The following is an 18,931-nucleotide window of genomic DNA, read 5'->3' as shown; positions in this document are numbered from 1 at the left end:
TTCACGTCTTGATTTGTTTTGTTTTTAAAGAAAAAAAAAACCCATCAACCAAGAACTCAGTTTGAAAAGCAACTCAAAAAAAGTTTTTTAATGACGAGAGCATTCACAAGACATTTCATTTCTTTGTAGCAGTCAGATTTTGCTAAGTAGGATAAAAGAAACTTTAGGTATCCTGGAAATTGTAATCCTTTAGAATTAGGACTAAAAAACATCTGAAGAATGCTACAATACTAAACTAAAATTATTGTACCTCATAAGACTAATTTTCACATATGGAGCACTTCCATCAGAACATCTGAAAAATTACTGAAGTTGTACACTTTGCAGCCTTGATAGGTACCTTTCTCATTTCCATGTAAGAGAAATCTAACATGAAGTCAAAATAAAAATTTAACAAAAATAACAACAAAATTCCACTACCCTTATCAGTGCCCAAATGAAACTAAACTGTTTTGTGAAATGTTGAGGGGATCCAGACCCTGAGTGAGCAGCAAGTGCTCACTGCCTCTGTAAAGTTAGGTTCCAAGTACGCAGGTCAAGCAACCCAAAGAGCTAAAGCTACATCTATATAAGCTAGCATTTTATTTGACAACAGAAGTGTTCTTTTGAAATAGCACTCCCAACCGTCTTTACTTGACCTGCTTTGGGTTGCATCATGGAGTGATCTTCAAGCATGCAAACTGGATGAAACTCAATCAGGAATTGTGCTCCAGAAATATGCCTGGTATCACCTCAGAAACAGATGCAGCTCCAAGGTCGCGACACATAGCAGACAAATTCATGCTGCACTGGCACGCACCAGTAGAAAAAAGCTACCCCTATCAGAAAATCCATCTCTAGGCTTTTCAAATTAAACACACATTTCTGAACAAAATAGTCTTAGTGATCTTCCATGTCAGGCAGGAAATCACTCTGAGATGGGTACACGGCCTAGACCTCCTTACACATTGCCCAGGGAATTAACCACTTTCCTCAGTATGGCATGAAATTTCCCAATTGCCTAAGACTTTTTAAGCCTTTAAGTGTTTCAGATGTGTCAAACTGGAGAGTTGTCTTCTATTTCTTAGCTAACAAAGTAAGCATGAGAAGAAGAAAAAACGCGTACACAGAACGGCCTCTGGTTGCCAGCTGTACTTTCCCTCCCCAGCAGAAAAGACACGGCAGCCTGAGCTTTAGTTTCTCCACAAGACAGTAAATTAGCACTAAATTACTTACTTGCTAGCATATACTTATATATATTTTATATCTATATAAAGAAAAGGATGTTCACTTTGAGGCAGTTGCAACAGCCAGGACCTTTAGCTGTGACAGCATCGCAGGGAAACTACTTCCTCCACAGCTTGCTCAGAGGAGGAGAAAAAAAAAAAAATCTTGCCACGTCAAACTTCCCACAGACAGTATAAACACACAGAGGCTGGGCTGAAGAGGGACAGGAACTCCTAACCCTAAAACAAATAATATAAATGTATTGAACTCAGTTCCAGATTCTATTTAACACTGAGCATATTTAGTCTTTTTTCAGCATATACACCAATGCAAACAGTCAACGAAACTAGTTTGGACAGCACCCAAAATGTCAGCAGAAACCGATCACCTAGTAAAGCTTGATTTAACAACAGACATACAGAATCATTATGGAAATCGCACAAGAAAGATCAGAAAATCTGTCAAGCCAAGTTCTTTTACTAGGTGTGCTTACTACCAGGGTTGCTACAAAGAAGGATAAGAAAATTTTTTCTCCTGGTCTCCCTTAACACTAGGCCACCTTACATCCTTTTCCTCAAAAACAACACCGTTTAACCTACTGCTGAAATAAAACAGGTTACGATCTTTTTTCAGCAGATTGCTATACCTACGCGATGCTTTACTGCACTCTATCTCTGTGAGGATGTAAAACTCCACTGTGTGCATGTAAAAAGTATGATAACAGTTAAAAATAGAGGATCATGTTCTCCGCTAACCAAAGCAGAAGCATTAACTTCATAATTTCTTCAGAGACACTGCCTGGCAACGTATAATCTATAAACGGAGGTGCAGTCCCCCCCAAAGCATGTTGCAATCTCAGTTGGCAAATACTATGTCTGGTGTGTATATGCCCATCTTATACACCAACACGCAGGCAGGCACACACACAGAATGGTATATAGTTACATATACCAGACTTTCGTGTTACGCTTTTAGAGTACGCATCTTAGAAAAAGGTATGAGAGCATAAGCTTACGCTTCCTCCAGCTCACTACACAAACTGCAAACGGTTATCACTCGTCTCCCCATTAAGTGACAACTTTCAGTCACTGTAACGGTGCTCGCTATCTCCTCTGCGCTGTTACACAGCCCTGTGCAGGACACGTCCGCCTGCTCCCGCTAACAGCAAGGCGCATAGGAAGTACCTGTAGCCGGTGCCGACGTCCACGGGCACCGCACGGCCGCCCCGCCGCGCCCCGAAGGCGCCTGCTGCCCGCCGGCCAGGCGCACGCCCGGCAGCGGACGGCGGAGCCCCAAGCCGGGGGCCGCGCGCCCCTCGGAACGTTAGGACCGTTAGCTGCCGTTACCTGGGCGCCGCGCGCGCGCGGCCCCGCTGGCCGACACTCACCCAAGTGCCACGTCTGAGCCTGCCCGCCCGGGAGCGCGCCCAGCGCCGCCGCCGCCGCCTGCGCCTGCGCACTGCCCGCCGCGGCGGCGGCGGCGCTGCGTGCCGGGAGGCGGCGGCGGCGGCGGCGCGGCCGGGCAGGGTGGCCGGGGCTGGCGTCTGCCCCGAAAGCCGCAGGTCCCGGCCTCCTGCCGCTTCCACCTTGAAAGCAAAGCGGAAAAAGGATGCCTTTGACCCTCTTGGCTGGGGGATGATTTAAAAAAAAAAAAAAAAAGCAGCAGCAGCAGCAGCAGCAGGGAAATGCTGTCCGAATTGCTGCGTTTCAGTCTGATTCCTTTCAGGCCTTGTTGTGAGACGCGGCCTACGGCTGTGTGGGGCAGCCGCTGCGGCGGGGGACGCGCCCGAGGGCAGGCTGACTTCGTCCCTGGGACTGCGTGAAGAGCCACCCGAGGAAGCCACGCACATAGTTCGCTTATGAGGCTCGGGCTGTAGCGGGGCGGTGAAAAGCCACGCTGTCGCTGCGCAGCAGCCGAGCCGGCGAAGCCAGGAGCACGGATCAGACTTGAAAAAGGAAATCCACAAACTGGAAAGAGCTCAGAAAAGAGCTCCGAGGACCACCGAGTGCAGCACTCGAGTGGGTCAGTCTAGCTGGCTTACCAACCAGAAAGATGAGTAGTAATTTGATGATAGACTAGAGACCCATACGCACGGTACATAACGCTTGTAATTGTTACTACTGATAGATTTTTTCCTTCTGTAAAAAAGGGTGGTGAAATTCCTCTTTAAACCTAAAAGAAGCCCTACAAATATCCTTTTTCTTATACATGCCTTAAAAGACATCTGTGGCAATGTATATTTTTAGATATGCAGATGGCGTAATTAAAAAGTATGAAATATGATGCAGGTACTTTACTTGTTTGCCTACCCTGGTTTTAGTTACCATTCAGATATATTTAAAGATACTACCTTGGTTACAGGATAAGGTCAATCCTTTTCTAATTAACAAAGTAGAAATGTGTAGTAATATGAGGAAGATGTATTGGTCAAGTGACTGTGCTTCCCAGTCAAAAAACAATCAATCATTGACCTGGAGCTAACAACGTTAGAGGGGGGGGAAAAAAAAAAGTGGCAGAGGATTAGCAAAAAAGAACGTCAACATTCAACTAAAGACAGCTTCATAAGTCATACGTAACTAGAATCCAGGCTTCATCTGGTGCCTGCTTGATCTGCAACCTTAGTAAAGCTTTTAAGAGCTTTTAATATTTAATAAACACTTTTATATGATATGTAAATGGAACTAAATCTCAGTAATGAAGATCTCAGAACACGCTGTCAAAAACATGCATTACTATACAAAATAATTATTCCAAAAAAACGCAATCCCTTTAAAATATTTGTCAAAATGAAGGTATGCAGGGGCCTCGCTTATAGGAAAGACTTGCAGGAAATCTCAGTAAGCGACACAAAGTGGGCAGGAATTACTCTTGGCCTGTCTTTATACTGCTATCTGGAGCTGCTGCTTTACACATTACTGGAACCATTACTGTTGGATTTGTCAGAGAAAATTGGCTAAAACTTTTCAAATCTCTCACATTTAATCAGAATGAAAAATTATGTAAGTATCAGTTAAGTTGTGCGTGTGTTTCACTGCAGCATATCAGTGACTCTTTCATAAGCAAGATATAAAACACAGCTTTCGTCACAGCTGTACGGTAGTTTCAGATGTACCTCTTGTCCCCCTCTCTGTTGCTGGTTATACAGATGCATGCAATTACCTTCAGTTACGGAAAACTCGTCTGAAAAGAAGAACGCCACTGTCACAGACCTGCAAACCACTCAGAGAAAAACTACTGCTTTGAGTGTGGACAGTCCATGTTTTGGTGGTGGAGACGGGCCAATCTCTTGTCCTCCAGTCCAGCTGTGTCTAGCTCACAGCTATTAACAGCAAGCAGCGGTGGCTAATTCAGCACAGAAGAACCCTGCGCTTACTTGCCCACTCAATATTCCCTGCCTGATTTCTCCCTCTCTGAAATGAGCTCTAGCGAAACTGAAAGGTGAGATCAGCAAAAGATAGCAAAGAGAAGTTATGCCACTGGCGATTCTTCCCCTGTTCTAGGCCCACTCTGGAAATGGATCAAGACACCTCTTTTCTAGAGGAAGCAGCTTCACATCTGCTGTATTTAGCATGCAACATTGAGACAAAAGGCACCCAAGCACATTACAGTATTGTTATTTTTAAGCTACAAGTAATGTTGATGGTTTCCAGCTGTAAACAGTAGAAGTCATTTTGAGTTCTTCAGTTTCAAAAATGTGGAAACATCATTCAACATTTAAGTGCATTCCTGGTCTGGAAAGTAATTTCATAAAAATGACATTGCAGGGTTCCTAAACCAGTGTCGCTTTGAAAACGTGAATCATTTTAAGCAAACTTTATCACAAGATCTGAGATGAGACTGGTTTCTTTTCTTGTCTATCATTATCAGTAATGAAGATCTGGTAGGTTAAATTAAGTTCCTTAGCAAACAGTTTATCCTAAAATTGTACCTGTGTAATGCTACTGACAACTAATGTGATTACATACCTTTAAAACCTAATTTGGAGGTAGTACTGGTGAAGTAAATAAGAAGAATTTGTCTATGCTTTTTTGTCTAGATTAAAAGATAGCAAAACTTCTGCCTCTAAAATGTCACTCCTGAAGTTCTCATTAGAAACTTTTCTGTTAGTTCTGAAACAAAAGAGTCTCCCATCAGCTTGGGAGACTACAGGTTACAGAGCCAATACCAGTTCTGAAAAAGACTATAACGCAAATCTTTGGGAGATCAACATTCAATTATTTTTCCAAAGATTTTAATCATTTGGGATTTGATCTGTTCCCTGAAACTACTACTGGGACTCTATAAAGGCTCCTGATAGGCAAAGTGCGCAGAACTCCTCATCTGTATGTCATCGTACGTTGCACTAAAACAACGCGTGATTTGGGGAAACCTAAATCCTAATCTAACCTTTTCATTTAGAGGATGTCCCTTAAAACAGGGCTTTAGCACAAGCTGCCAGTAAGAATCAGAACACCATGCCGCACTTGTGATACAGACAGACATTTCTCATGATGTTAGCCCTTCCACAGGTTTTTTTTAAACATTTAACGTTAATTGTGTTAACTTTAAGCTTTGATAAATATTTGTAGCTAAGTTCAGCACCATATGATCGCCTTGTATCAAAGTACGTTCCAACCCATTCTGTTTCTGTAGGGGAAGGTGCGGGGGACGGTTCAGAGAACTCCAGCGAGTCCGTATTTTAAAAGGCTTTCCTGTTGATACTGGCTTCTTAATTCCGTATGTACGTCCTGTAGACATAACAAAAGGTTTGCTTTTGCACAACACCAGAAGGGTCCTAAAAGCTGTTTACATAAAAGGATGCCTTTCTTTTCTTGTCTTGCTTGCATATAATCACTAAACTCTCATAAATGTTTTGTCTACTGTATAATTAAGATCTATGGAGAACAGTTTACTGTTTAAGGTGCTTTAAAAGGCAAAATGGAAATGCGTATTTACCAAAAAGTATTTGTTTAAAATGAAAGCAGACTTTTTTTTAACAGAAGCAATCAAACATTGAAGAGATTATATTTTTATGAAAAGAATGTGACTGTGAGGTCAGATTAAAAATGTGGTATTTCAAGAAACAGCACTCTCCAATGTAAGACGAAACATATGCATCTGACTCATGTTCTGACTCATGTAGTTGCATTTCTAATATAAAAGACTTAAACACACTAGAAACACAAATATGGTTACAACAGAAGTGAATACTGATATTTAGGTTAAATTATCTCAAGGGCAATTAGAACATATTTTTAGAGTACACCCCTCAAACACTGCTCTATGTGAAAAAAAACACAGATAGCAAAGGGTTTTCAAAACATTATACTGACATACTGATATAACTGCTGTTATTCAGGGAAAATAATACAGTGACATTGAACTCCTGGCTATACATTCATTGCTATATATTTTTTCTTTTAAATAACTGGCGTTAATAGATACCTACTGTACCTATACAGCTATGGCCAGGCCTGTTTCAGTTCAGGCTTGGAGCCACAGTAAAGGAAGAGTAACTCCTTACCATTTTTGCAAGTTTAAACATCACTGACAACTGGTAAATCTGCAATGATAGACCCTGTTACCTTCACAGTCCCCAGCTTCCCCAGAGGACAAAAATCAACTGCCACGGAGAATGTTCCTTGCCTATCTGAAGGGTATTGGGAAAGTTTAATGGCATATTTGCAAAACAGAAAATTACATTTAAAGAAGAAAGAAGGTATGCAGTTGAAATAGTATTTAATGCTATTATTTGCCTAGGACACTCTCTGGGTCTGGTGAATAGGGCTACCTGATTTCTTTTTAGCTTAGCATTCTTAGCTTAAGACACTTTCTTTCCCTGAAACTCAGTAAAACAGGAATGGTCACAAAATGCTCCAGAATCTACATCTAATAAGTTCTCACCAAGTCAAATGTTATGAAAGCGAAAATGTCTTAGAAAACTGACTATGACTGCTTTCTTTAGAAAGGACTTTCTGGCTAATTCAAACCTCTGTATTTTTCAGTATGTGAAAAGTGCAAGGCTCCTCTGCTTACTCTCACTGGCTGTTGCTGTTTCGATTTTCTAATGAAATCAGCATTCTGGCAAACTGAATTGGAAAATTTACAGGTTATAGAGTCAGTATTCTGAGAAAACAGCTGTGATGTTTCAGGGAATTTCAGTTCTCTTTTTTAATTAACTTAGTACTGTAAAAACTACTAGTTCTTAAGGAGAAGAATCCAGACTTCATCGTCATGTCAAGAATTACTACATAACAAACTAACATAAAAACAGATACGAGATCTTCTCATTATAATCTAACAAATAATGTCTGAAATACAATGCACTGTGAACAAACATTAAACCATCAGTAACCACATGAGAAAGGACAGCAGAATGTTAGGCAAACTCTTCTAGCTTTGTTTGTTTGCTGTATGTGGAATTTCTCAAAAGTAGATGTATTTCAATTTCACACTCAAAGGCATCTGAGGAAGCTTTGCTTTCACTGGCTTTCATTTAAGGTTTCCTGTTCATGTGTAATATCCATGATATGTTAGTGAAGTCTTGCTATACAAAAGTACTCAAATAAGTGTACTATCATAATTAAAAAAAAAAAAATTAGGAACTGCATATCTGAGTAAGAAGCAGGCAAATTCTTCATGGCAAACTTAGCTATTTGATTTACTCATCAATTACTAATTACTAATCATTTACTTACTGTTTTCTCATCGGAAAACATGGGATTAATTTACAGAGTCTATTTTTTCCATTTGTCCTGTTAATAGCTCAGGACCATTTCAGCCAGTGGTAGTGACCATTCAACACACTACCAGTATATTCCTACTCTTATTAGTCATATTTCTTCTATATAATTGATAGCCTACTGTAATTCATGTGATATTGTTACCTTTCCCTGACTGGTTGATACCACAAGCAGAGTAATTTGGTTTCTATTTGTTTGCACTGAGGAATATTCCTAACTGTTGAACGAATCCTTTGTATAGAAAAAATAGCTTTTCAAAATCACTATGAAAGCACTTCAGATGCAAATACTTTTGTATCTCTTCATGCTAACATTCACTGTGCTTCTACTTTCCACCACTGTTAACGCAGGAGGAAAAAATACTCTACCTGAGCATGCAGAAATGGTAGACGTTCTACATAGCAGTAAGGCAAACTGATCTCTGTTATTCGTAAAAACATCAGTATTGGTTGCAAGAATATTTATTTTTCAAAATACTAGTTTTGCACTATTTAGGTACCACTAATATCAACTAACTGAATCCTTCCCCATCACTAATAAAAATAAAAATCAAAATTAAGTCAAAGCAAATCAGAACTGAATAAAAAAATTCATCACTTTATCTGAATGACAGAACCAATGAATGGAGAGGAGGAGCAGCTAGGATGAAAATGACCAAGGACAGGACCGAAATTCTACCGCACGCTTAATCTCACAGCACGTAGACGAACTTTGCTCTGTGGATGCACAAAAACCGCTTGTTCAGGGTCTGCAGACGTTGGCAGTTGTCTAGAAATCCGTGCCAAAACCAGCTACGTAGCAGATTACCACCTAAAAGCAGAAGGCTGTGCCAAAGACAGAAGGAGCTAAGAAGCGTAAACTGGTTCCTGGCAAGATGATACAGCGCGACAAGAAAGTACGTAGGATCAGCAGGGGTTAAACATCAAGGTGTTTTTGCAGGGCAGACTTTTCTAATATCATCTACTCCATTTGGAAAGGAATTAGTTATCAAAACGGAGGGTTGGAATTCCTGGTCATATAGCCAGGAATTAGGATATTTTGGAGTGCTTTTTAATCTACTGCAGTTATTCACATATGGGGTAAGATTTCATGCAGGGAGGTCCTTGGTATATCATTTTCGTCGTTATTGTTTCTCCGGTCAGAATCTAAAAAGAACCATCCAGATGCAGACGGAGGGAAACGTTCCCCTTACGCAGACATAACCTGATGCTGTAACCATGTTCATGCACTGTCCTCTTGCTAGACGCTGTAGCTCTAACCACCAAAATCAAAGACTCACCAGGGCAGACACTGAACAACATACTGTATTTGTAAAGTAAGTGTTAGAAATTGCTCTACAAAGCTTACAGCTTAACTCTTGCAGTACAGAGGAAAGATCAAAGAACAGCATACAAAAGGATACAAACTATCAAACTAAGCACTACCTATTTGAAAAGTTCAAGCAGATTTCTCAAGGTGACACTGAGGAGGAGTGGCCATTTCTCCCATTTTACAGATCCTGACCAAAAGTTGAATGGGAATTTGCCAGGATACAAACTGAACCCAGGGTCCCGAGACCCATGCTATATTCTAACACAATTCTTCCTCTGCTTCTGGCTTTCTTGTTTTCGCGACTAATAAATTCAATCCTATGAGCCTTTCAAGTGAAAAACAATGCCTACCTTAAACTGCAATGCAAAAATAGCTGATTTTTATGCTGGACTATGGGCCATGCATGTAATCAGTCACTGCGCTTCTTAAAAGCTACTAGTCAAAGGGAATTAATCACTTTTATGCTAGCTGACATGAAATAATATTTAAAAAATTATATGAAGTTTGATGCAGGTAAATATTTACCAGACTACCGTTAAATCTTCACAATCTCTTCAATCTCCAGTACCATGTTAAGCCATCATTTCAAAATTTAACAGACCATTTGGGCCTAATTCTTCACTAAACTATGTTTAAAATCTTGAGTTCTCCAACTGAGTATGATATGGTTACTCTGGATTTATGCCACTGTAGTACATGAGAACAGAGTTAAGCATGGCATATTTGTTTTGTCAACTAAGTAGGCATGAAATGTTTTGCACTAGATTCTTTCAGTAGGAAGAGGGGAGATGATTAAAAACTGACTGCCTAAGATCAGATAGATAGATAGATAAAAGGTCTTGTATTCATAAACCTTCACTTTTAAATGATAATTCAAAGGGCAAGGAGAATTATTATGGCAGAAGTGAGGAACTAAGATAAACACAGAACACCTACTTATATACTTGTTCAGTCCAAGATCCAAAAGCTTTTGCACAGAAAATACAGCTTTGATCCCTGCAGGCTCTAGTAAGAGGAATCTGCTGTGACCTTGTCCTGCCAAAAAGGGGGGAAAAATACCATGGAAATAGAGAAATAGTTTTCTTTGATCTTTAGAGACTTTTAGCAGAATTTCCCCCCCCCCCCCCCCCCCCCAAAAAAAAATTGAAGCCACAATGTAACCATCCCCTCCTATGCTGAGAAATACCCTTCTGGTGATGCCATGAAAAACTTTCCATTTCCAGCTGAACTCAGCTGACTCATTATCTTGCCCTCTTAGTGAACCATATATAGCTGATGGTAGCGTGATCTGTAACTAAAACATACCTGTTGAATAACAATCAGCTCAAGACTCACAGAGGTACTTTAAATTAATAATGACAGGCATGACTGTGGCTATTGCTAAGCCTACCATCAAGAGGAAAATTGTCCTTATTTCTCTGCCTGGGCTACCTGCATTAATAAAGTTTTGCTTGTGACTAGAGTTACTATTACTCATCTGGGACAGGAAACAGAGGTGGAGAGGAGAAAAACAAGCGAAGCTTTGACCCTTCATTAACATCTAAAACGTTGTTAAACTTCGCTGAGCAGGTATGGAGGTAAAAATAATTTGCTTCTAGCAGAGCACAGGAGCAAATTACTTTCCCCCTTAAAGAGAAGCTTGATTGAGAATTATTCTTCATCGCCACTTACACTTGGCAGACTGCAGATTTGCAGTTTTTCAGAACTTGACAGCGCAACCCTGTGTATTTCAGCTTAGAGAAAGAATTGCTTCAGCCTCTAAAACATCATTAACTTTGTTTTATGCTTCCAAAAAGCAGTTTCTCACACCAGCGTCAGATTCAGAACATTTCTCTACTGCTTCCACTGCACTTCATTTGGCATTCTTGAAGAAAAGGCTGAAGCAGGAATACCTCTCAAATTCATAACTGGTATCCTACCCATCACACAATAATCCTCATCAGGGTTTTGAATCCGAAGCCTTTACTTTCACTGGTGAGAAACTGCTCACATCTCTTATCAGTGTGGGCAGGACTTCCTAGTCCGGCCTTAGAGGTACTCAGGTCATTCTGAATAACTGTTGTATTTTTGTCTTCTTTTCTCCTCACAAAGAACTTGGTATTACTGTTTTGCAACACCTTCATCACTACATGTTTGTGCTTTCTGTTAGCAATCCCTCTCTAGTTCGGAGTACGCTGCTAAGTTCCTCATGCAATCAAAACATCTGGGTTGTATTAATTTCTGTTGTAGGACAAGAGAAATTGGATGGGAAAAAATGAAGAGCAATCAGCTTTAATGAATGTTAGCTGGAGCCGTGCATTTGAATGTTCCATCAACATATTTCACTGTGTCTGTCATTTTATACCTTTTCTGGAAATGAAATCCTTTCCATGTGGTTCTGTTTTTTGTTGGTTGCTTCTAAAGTTAAGAGAACAAAAATTAAGGGTAGGAACTAAGCAGAAATGTATTTTTCTACTTAGATAAGGTTTAGCTCTGCATTCAAAATTTGTTTTTACCTTATACAACTATACTGAGTTGTCCTACTAAAGAAGGAACGTTGTTAGGCAATGATTTAGGACAATAACATAGGCTAGTTGCCTTACGTTATTCTTGGCTTGTAGAAGCCACTTTTTATTTATTTGTTCTAATTTGAAGGGATAGATTAGAAGAGACCATTTTTACTTCATGTGCAAGAGACTGTATTTCATGTTTACTTAAGTGACATGGCTGTGATTTTATCTTCTGTTCTATTTAACTAGTTACATGTTTGCAAGTGTTTTTTCACTGTAATGATTAAACAAACAAAACGAAAAAGCACCAATCTTCTTTTGCTGCTGATTCTCCCATTTGTCTAAAATCACATCCTACAATAAATTATGTGGTTTCTTAAATTGTTTATAGATGATATAGTGAGAATCCACCAGAAAGTTGTTAAAAATAGCCATTTTAGCTTATCTTGAATTAGCTTATCTTGATTTTAGGGATAGGAAGGGGAAAGAAAATGAAATGCTTAAGGAGGAAATGGCACCATCTAGGTATTTACAGCACTAAAATGCCACCCATAAATTAGAGATCGCGGTATCTTCTCTCTTTCCTTTCCTCATTACTAAGAAATGGGTTGAACATTTTTGCATTTTTAAAGAATCCTCTGACCTAGGATACTACTATAGGAAACTGTAGGTGAAATGACTGCTCTTCTTTTACTGCTGAATGAAATACGGACATATAACTTATTTCTTCTGGCGTTTTTGAAATGTCTTCTGAACTGAACTACAGCACTCCTTGATTCACATTAGATTTTAGGTAAATCTTCTGGCAGCAAAACTGTTCAAAATCACAAATGGGTGTTATAATAAGAAAGGGAACTATATAGACAAGTGACCTAGATGAGGCAAGCAAAACAAACAAGAAGCCATCGAGACCACACAGTATTCACACGAGAGCTTTAAAGGAGTTCAAGGCTGAAATAGCTGTCTCTCATTTCAAGCTGCCTTGTTACCTGAGGCTACACAGTGCCATTAAGAAAAAAAAGCGTTCCAAGAGAGATTCAGAAAGCAACAAGCCTGTAAACCTGATACCTATACCAAACAAACAGGCAGAAACTGTAATAAGAAATAGCGGACACCTGGATAAATATGACTTATCTGGCAGAGTTAAAATGGCGTTCATAATGGGAAGTCCTGCCTCACAAACCTAAAGCAGTCCTTTGAAGGGATCAAAAAACACGTGGATAAGGGTGATCTGATTGATCTTGGATTTACAAAAGGCTTTCAACAAATTCCCTCACCAAAGGCTTTTGAGAAAACTAAGCAGCTATACCATAAGACAGCTTATAAATATAAAGTGAAGCACATGAGAGGAAAAAAACCCTTAACTTCACATATAAAACCATGAGCTTTGAACTGACTATCATCAGGCAAGATGTTGGGATTTTAAAAGATAGTTCGATGAAAACATCAGCTCACCAGCAGCTGAAAAAGTAAATCAGGTGTTAGCAATGTTACGAGAGAACAAAATACAGAATATCATCATGTTATTGCATAAATCCTAATTTTGTCCACATTCTGAATGCTGTGTCGTGTTTTAGGCCACTATATTAAAAAGGACGTAGAAGAACTATAGAGGACTTAGAGAAAGGCAACAGGTATGAGGTAGCTTCTGTATAAGGAACAACTAATGAGTCTATTCCTCTTCTCTCTGGAAAATAGATGAGTGAGGGGGATATAACACAGGTCTATAAAATAAGTGGCCTGCAAAGCGTGGCTGGGGATTACGTGTTCAGTTTCCCTGATGCAAGGGACTTCAGCTGAGACTGCAGGATCCAGATTCAAACAAGAAGAGGTGATTCTTCATGTCACAACGTAGCTAGGGCTGACTTCCTACAAGGAACTATAGACACAAAAAATTGAGTGGGCTCAGGAGATTGGAAAAGTTCACGGAAGAGAAATTCATTGAGTGTTACTAAACACCCAGGAACTGAGGAAGTCTTTGACTGGCAACTGCTGGAGGCCACTTGGGGAAAGTACTGTACTGCTTCTGTGTTCTTATTTTCTTTCCTAAACATGTATTTTTCACTCCCTATCAAAGAGAGAGGCTAGATGGCCTCACTTTGCTCTAAATATGGCTACTCTTAAGTTATCACCACATATTAAGGCTAATGTGCTAAATTTTCTGATTGGCAGTTCTTAAAAGCGAATGAGCAGTTGCAGTTTGACATGGGAATTTTTTTCATACAGATCTCCTCGTAGCAGATCAGATCCAAGCCAAAACTTGGAAAAGACACATAATGGTACTGGGTGAGGTCTGGCATATGTCATTTGCTGAGTTTATAAAGTTAATTTTTATGATATAATTTTATTGTTGCCTAGACTTGAATTGTTTCGCTTTAGTGAAAGTGATGGAGATGGTGGCAATAGTTAAGTGGCTGTGGCTGCTGTTATCTTGAAATTTTTTGGTTGCCTTCAAAAATTATCTCAGTATTTATGCAATTTATTCATGCTAAAATAGAGACTGAAATGTCATAAAAACCATGAACGACTCAGCTTTTATCATGTGTCCAGTTTCTGACCACCATTTAGAAATCCCAAAGGATGCAGAGAATGTAAAAATAAGATAAGATTAGTATTAAAAAGCAAGACATGCTGAAGCATAAGCATTTAAGAAAGTCATATATGGTAAATGGGAGTTGTTAATGCCTATCGAGCATTATTTTTTAGAGATAAAGAAAAAAGAAGCTTTGGGTCTCTCCATCATGGGAATAGTTTAGTTACGGACTTCAAAGGCTTTTCTTATGGAGAAACAAGCAACAAATTCTCCCTTAAAGGAAAAAAAAAAAAAAGCAATTTCTTTGGAATTGTTGTTTTAAAAAACCTCAACGCACTGACTAGAACAAATTTATTTCTTCCTGTCTCCGTATAAATTAAATTATAGAGGACCATGTAGATTTCAAAAATTAGAATCCAGTAGAACATTAAACAAATACTAAAAGAACTCAGTTTAAGAATCCAAAAAACAAGTACACAATGCTATAGAAAACCATTACTTTTTGCTAATAAGATAAATTTCTCTATTGTTTTACATGCTGAATAATTCCAATTTTATCTTGTCTTTTGCTACAATAAAATCAAATTTAAAGGGCTTCTCTTTGCTCTGTTGCCTAAAAGAACGTACCTAGATGAAGGAAGGGAAATTAACTTTAAGTAACAGCAACTACTAGTACTTCAACAGCTATATGGAGGCAGTTCATATATGGCATACAACAGAATCAAGCAGTTCCTGGTGTTTTGACTGCTTCCCTCCCATCCCCCCAAGATGAGTGATGACTAAACATTATGCAGTTCTCTTATCTGGCCAAAGGAGATAAAAACATCTATTGCCCTCGAATATGTGACCAGCCAAATACAGGTGTGTGTAATTATGGTACCCTTTAACTTCTCTTCTGTATGCAGAAGCAAAGATAAGATTTGATTATTCCTTCTACTCAAATGATAGAAGGAAACCTAAATACAGCTCTGAACACCCTAGTGGTAATTAAGCACATAAATTTAGTCATAAACTTATGAAAATTTGAAGGGCTGATGCATTATGCGATTCACTTACCTTGAAAAAAATACATATTTTTGTATTTACCAGTGTGTCATAGGGCATTTTTGACGCTATATGCTATAAACTTTTAGTGGCATAAAAATATGTATAAAAATTTTGCTCCAGGAGGCAAAAGGGAGAGAATTCTGTCTAAAGCAAGACTCTGCTTAAGGAAAGACTAGAACAACTGTCTCCAATAGCAACGAATGAACACTGTACAAGATAATAAAAAGCACTTAGCTACCTTGAATCAAGTTATTTCAAACAAGGCTTCTCTCAGAGCTTCTGTAGCAAGGTATCTTTAAAGACCATTCTGTTTCCAGGTATGGCATTTCTGGTAGTATTTTGCCTCAAGTATTTAAGCATACAGTAAACTTTGGTTGCTCTGCTTCTTCAGAGCCTTTGACTGGAAGTCATAAAAGAAAGCAAACTTCCTTCCATTCAGTCCTGACAAGGAGAGGGCCACATTTCCCTCTGTTTGATTAGGGAGCTTGTCTCTCTCAGTTTTAAGGGTTACCTTAGCGCCTTCAGAGGCCTGAAAAAGGGCTCAAGTGCCTAAAAGCTTGTCTCCTTTCTCCAGCCGTAATATTTCAGTCTAACAGACGATCCTGTCCCTACTCCGATGTTTTGCCTAATGGTCTTTAAAGAACATTTCTGTAGCTTAGGGAAGCATCACTCTACGGACATTGCATTGACAGAGACACAGGCTTAGGTTTAAACCCTCAGAAGTTACTCGGTACTTGGCTACAAATTCTCTTAGCTAAAGTGCCAAGTGTTTCCTCTTGTCCTGACATCTCTTAAGACCTAGAACCAGCCACCTGCAAACACTATGTAGAGGGTACCTAGGTGGAATTTAGGCTGTGTGAATCTGACATTTGCCCCCTGTGACCTGGGAGAGATGGGAGAGACCAAGAGATGTTTGCTTCCAGAACCAAGGCAGCAGTTAAAGACATTTCTGCCTACCTGCCGAACACTCTCCCTTCCAACCAGCTTCACTGGAAACGCAGCGTAATTTAAGCCAAGACTTAACTGACTTGGTGCTGAGGCAGAGCACGAGCACTTACGTTGTCAGTTATTAACACTGAGCTAGGGCAACATTCATCCCTTTTTAAAGAACAGTCACTTTGTAAAAGCTCCAGCTAGACCTGCAGGAGCTCACCTGTTTATAGCCTACGTTACCCAAAGTCAGCAACAAAGAACGTAATTGAACCCAGGTCTTGTAAGTCAGTGGCTAATCAATTTCCCACTGAATCATTTTTCCCCCCATGCTTACAGTAAGGTTCCCCTTTGGTGACGCAAATTCAAATCATCTGTTGATAGCATCAGTACAGCGAATTGTTACCTCCTTCCATTAATCCCCTTCCCTTCCCTGGTGGGAAAGGCAAGAGGATGCATAAGCGCAGGTGTTATTAGAGTCAAGCAATCATTCAGGCCATTGCTAGATAGCAGTGCACTCTAGACTACACTGGAGCCAGAGAGAGCCAGTAAAATAAGCAATTCCAGCATCAGGAAATTAAAATATTACAAACCTTGGGGGGGGGGGAGGGGGGGAGAAGGGCATACCTACAGTGCTGCAGAAAGTGCATGTGTGGTAGAGAAGAAAATCCTAAACCTAGCTTTCACTCTAAGTGTATCATTTATTCAGTGATCTGCACGATGTTTCACTCAAGATTCCACTTTCCTCTTTGTTTGGAGCATGAGTGCAAGAAACAGGGAAATTAGAGTTTAAAATGTCTGGCACCATTTACTAAAGTAAACTTACACGTTCAATCATCACTAGGAGATTTACACCACTTGTTGCTGTTGTTTTGATTTAGCTGCCACAAGAGCCCCATGTTTAAATATAGCCTTTTCTGCCCCATGGCTGAGTCTCTTTGTGTGCGTTTCCTCAGTGTTACTTACTTGAGGGCGAAGGTGGGCTGAGCGTACAAATCTGACGACAGAGTGGGCTGTGCCCTTCGCCGGCGAGAGCTCTTACATTCTTGTGAATGACTACATTAGGCAGCGCAGTCCGCAGCAGCAGCAACAGTGTGGTGCTCTGGGTCTCCAGCTCTGCCTGGCAGACAAATCTCAAGCTCAGCGAACAGCTGCAAGACAGCTTTTCCATCTTCTGCATATGAACACTGCCTAACTGCAGCACGAAAATGGGCACAGGGGATTATATCTGCATTGCTATGAGTGGAGGGGCGCCTTGGGGCTTTAGATTGCAAGGTGGCAAGGAGCAAAAGCAGCCTTTGCAAATCGCCAAGGTAGGATCATGAGAGAAAGATGTTTTCAGTGTTTTGTGACAAGGAGGAGAGAAGACAGTAGTCTGTCTAAAGAGTCGTACTGTGATGCTTGTTTGAATTTGCTAACGTGTTTTGCAGAGCTTCTACAGGTGCTGATTATGTTTGTAGTTAATAAAAAGGAACGATTACCTATTGATAAATTTCAAGTATTGCAAATATTTTCTTGAGCGTAAAAGGTTTGAAATTGTGAAGTGATACGTGCCTTTCAGCTCCTATTTGATTCGCTCTGTTTTTTTCGAAGGCACGCAGCATATCGCAAAACTGAATCTCGTATTAGGAAATGCTTTTTGTCATCTATTATGATACTTTTTCTACTCTAGGCGTAAAATAAATACAGCTTTATTGCAAGAAAATGTTCTCACTGTTTTGGGAATCCTGGAAAGCATTACACTGAGTTATCTCTGTTTTTGGAAAATTATCTGATCTTAAGAACAGCCTTAATAGATACCACACATTCCCTCTTGTATTTCATGAACGACACTGAAAGTTACTGAACGCTTTACAAATTATCTCCATGTATAAAATGAAAACAAAACAGGAGTTTAGAATAAATAAAAAATACATCCCTCAAGTACTGGTAACCCCAAATTACAAAAATAAAACTTTTAAAAGTAGTTTTGCTAAAAGTCAGAGCTCATTCCATCGCAACAATGAAGATTTGTCATAGCTATTAAGGATTATGTAACTGTATGAGCTGCATTCTGTTTTCCTAGACAAGGAGGACAAATGTCCAGAGCTCTGGAATCAGTAAATTACCACTGGCTGAAGCAATATTGGGACTGATGACCATACAATTAATTCTGCCTTGTTGACTGGACATATAAAGATAAAAATGCATCTTAGGCCAAAAAAAAAATAATAATAAGGAGAGAAACAAGATGATTATGAAATTGTAGATCATCTTCAGTATTTTGGTAATACAGTACATCTAGTTTTCTGAAGTTTTTAGTATTTTGATATGCTCTGTTAGGTCAGTGGTTTGGCTATTTATGCTCTAACTTTTTAAAGCTGTCAATATACTTATTAGTAAGGTACGTTCAACTTACTGGATCAGTTAGTTTTCCACAGATGTTTTCACAGGTTTTTGCAGAAACGGTATGTGCAAGTATACCTCATCTTACAAGAGAAGATCCTTTTAGCTCCTCTGTCAAGTAAAGAATGTCTTTCACTACAATTTTGAATGATTTTCAGCCTATAACACTAATCATACGCAGTAACAGAGCTGTGATTTATTGAGCATATGTATCATTTTTGCCTGTTAGTGATTTTTGCTTGTTTTAATATTTTGCAAAACTTGAACAGGTTTAAAAACTTTTCCTACTGATATGCCACTGTTGCTTT

General features: G+C 39.5%; 2 protein-coding genes across 21 annotated transcripts in view; one reads left to right on the top strand and one right to left on the bottom strand.

The window, feature by feature from the left end:
• Positions 1–18,931, bottom strand: part of SEC24D (SEC24 homolog D, COPII coat complex component) — a 113,461-nt gene that overhangs the window by 52,951 nt on the left and 41,579 nt on the right. For 3 of the 20 annotated variants that reach the window (XM_068941725.1, XM_068941728.1, XM_068941737.1), the window contains exon 1: positions 2,594–2,675. The exons of 3 other annotated variants lie outside the window; for them this stretch is intronic. The gene's annotated coding sequence lies outside the window, so the exon portion shown is untranslated. Of the gene's footprint in view, positions 1–1,215; positions 1,446–2,390; positions 2,685–18,931 lie in introns of those variants that run through there. 14 more of the 20 variants (XM_068941726.1, XM_068941736.1, XM_068941729.1 and 11 more) reach the window with 12 other exon arrangements.
• The window catches only part of SYNPO2 (synaptopodin 2), a 97,018-nt gene continuing 95,361 nt past the window's right edge, over positions 17,275–18,931 (top strand). The window contains exon 1 of the mRNA XM_009674861.2: positions 17,275–17,551. Coding sequence (XP_009673156.1) covers positions 17,447–17,551 — 105 coding nt within the window. The 5' untranslated portion in view covers positions 17,275–17,446. The remainder of the gene's footprint in view (positions 17,552–18,931) is intronic.

This window comes from Struthio camelus, chromosome 4, assembly GCF_040807025.1.
Source record: "Struthio camelus isolate bStrCam1 chromosome 4, bStrCam1.hap1, whole genome shotgun sequence".
NCBI lineage: Eukaryota > Metazoa > Chordata > Aves > Struthioniformes > Struthionidae > Struthio > Struthio camelus.
Note: the sequence above shows the minus strand (reverse complement) of the source record. Positions and strands in the feature narration are given on the sequence as shown.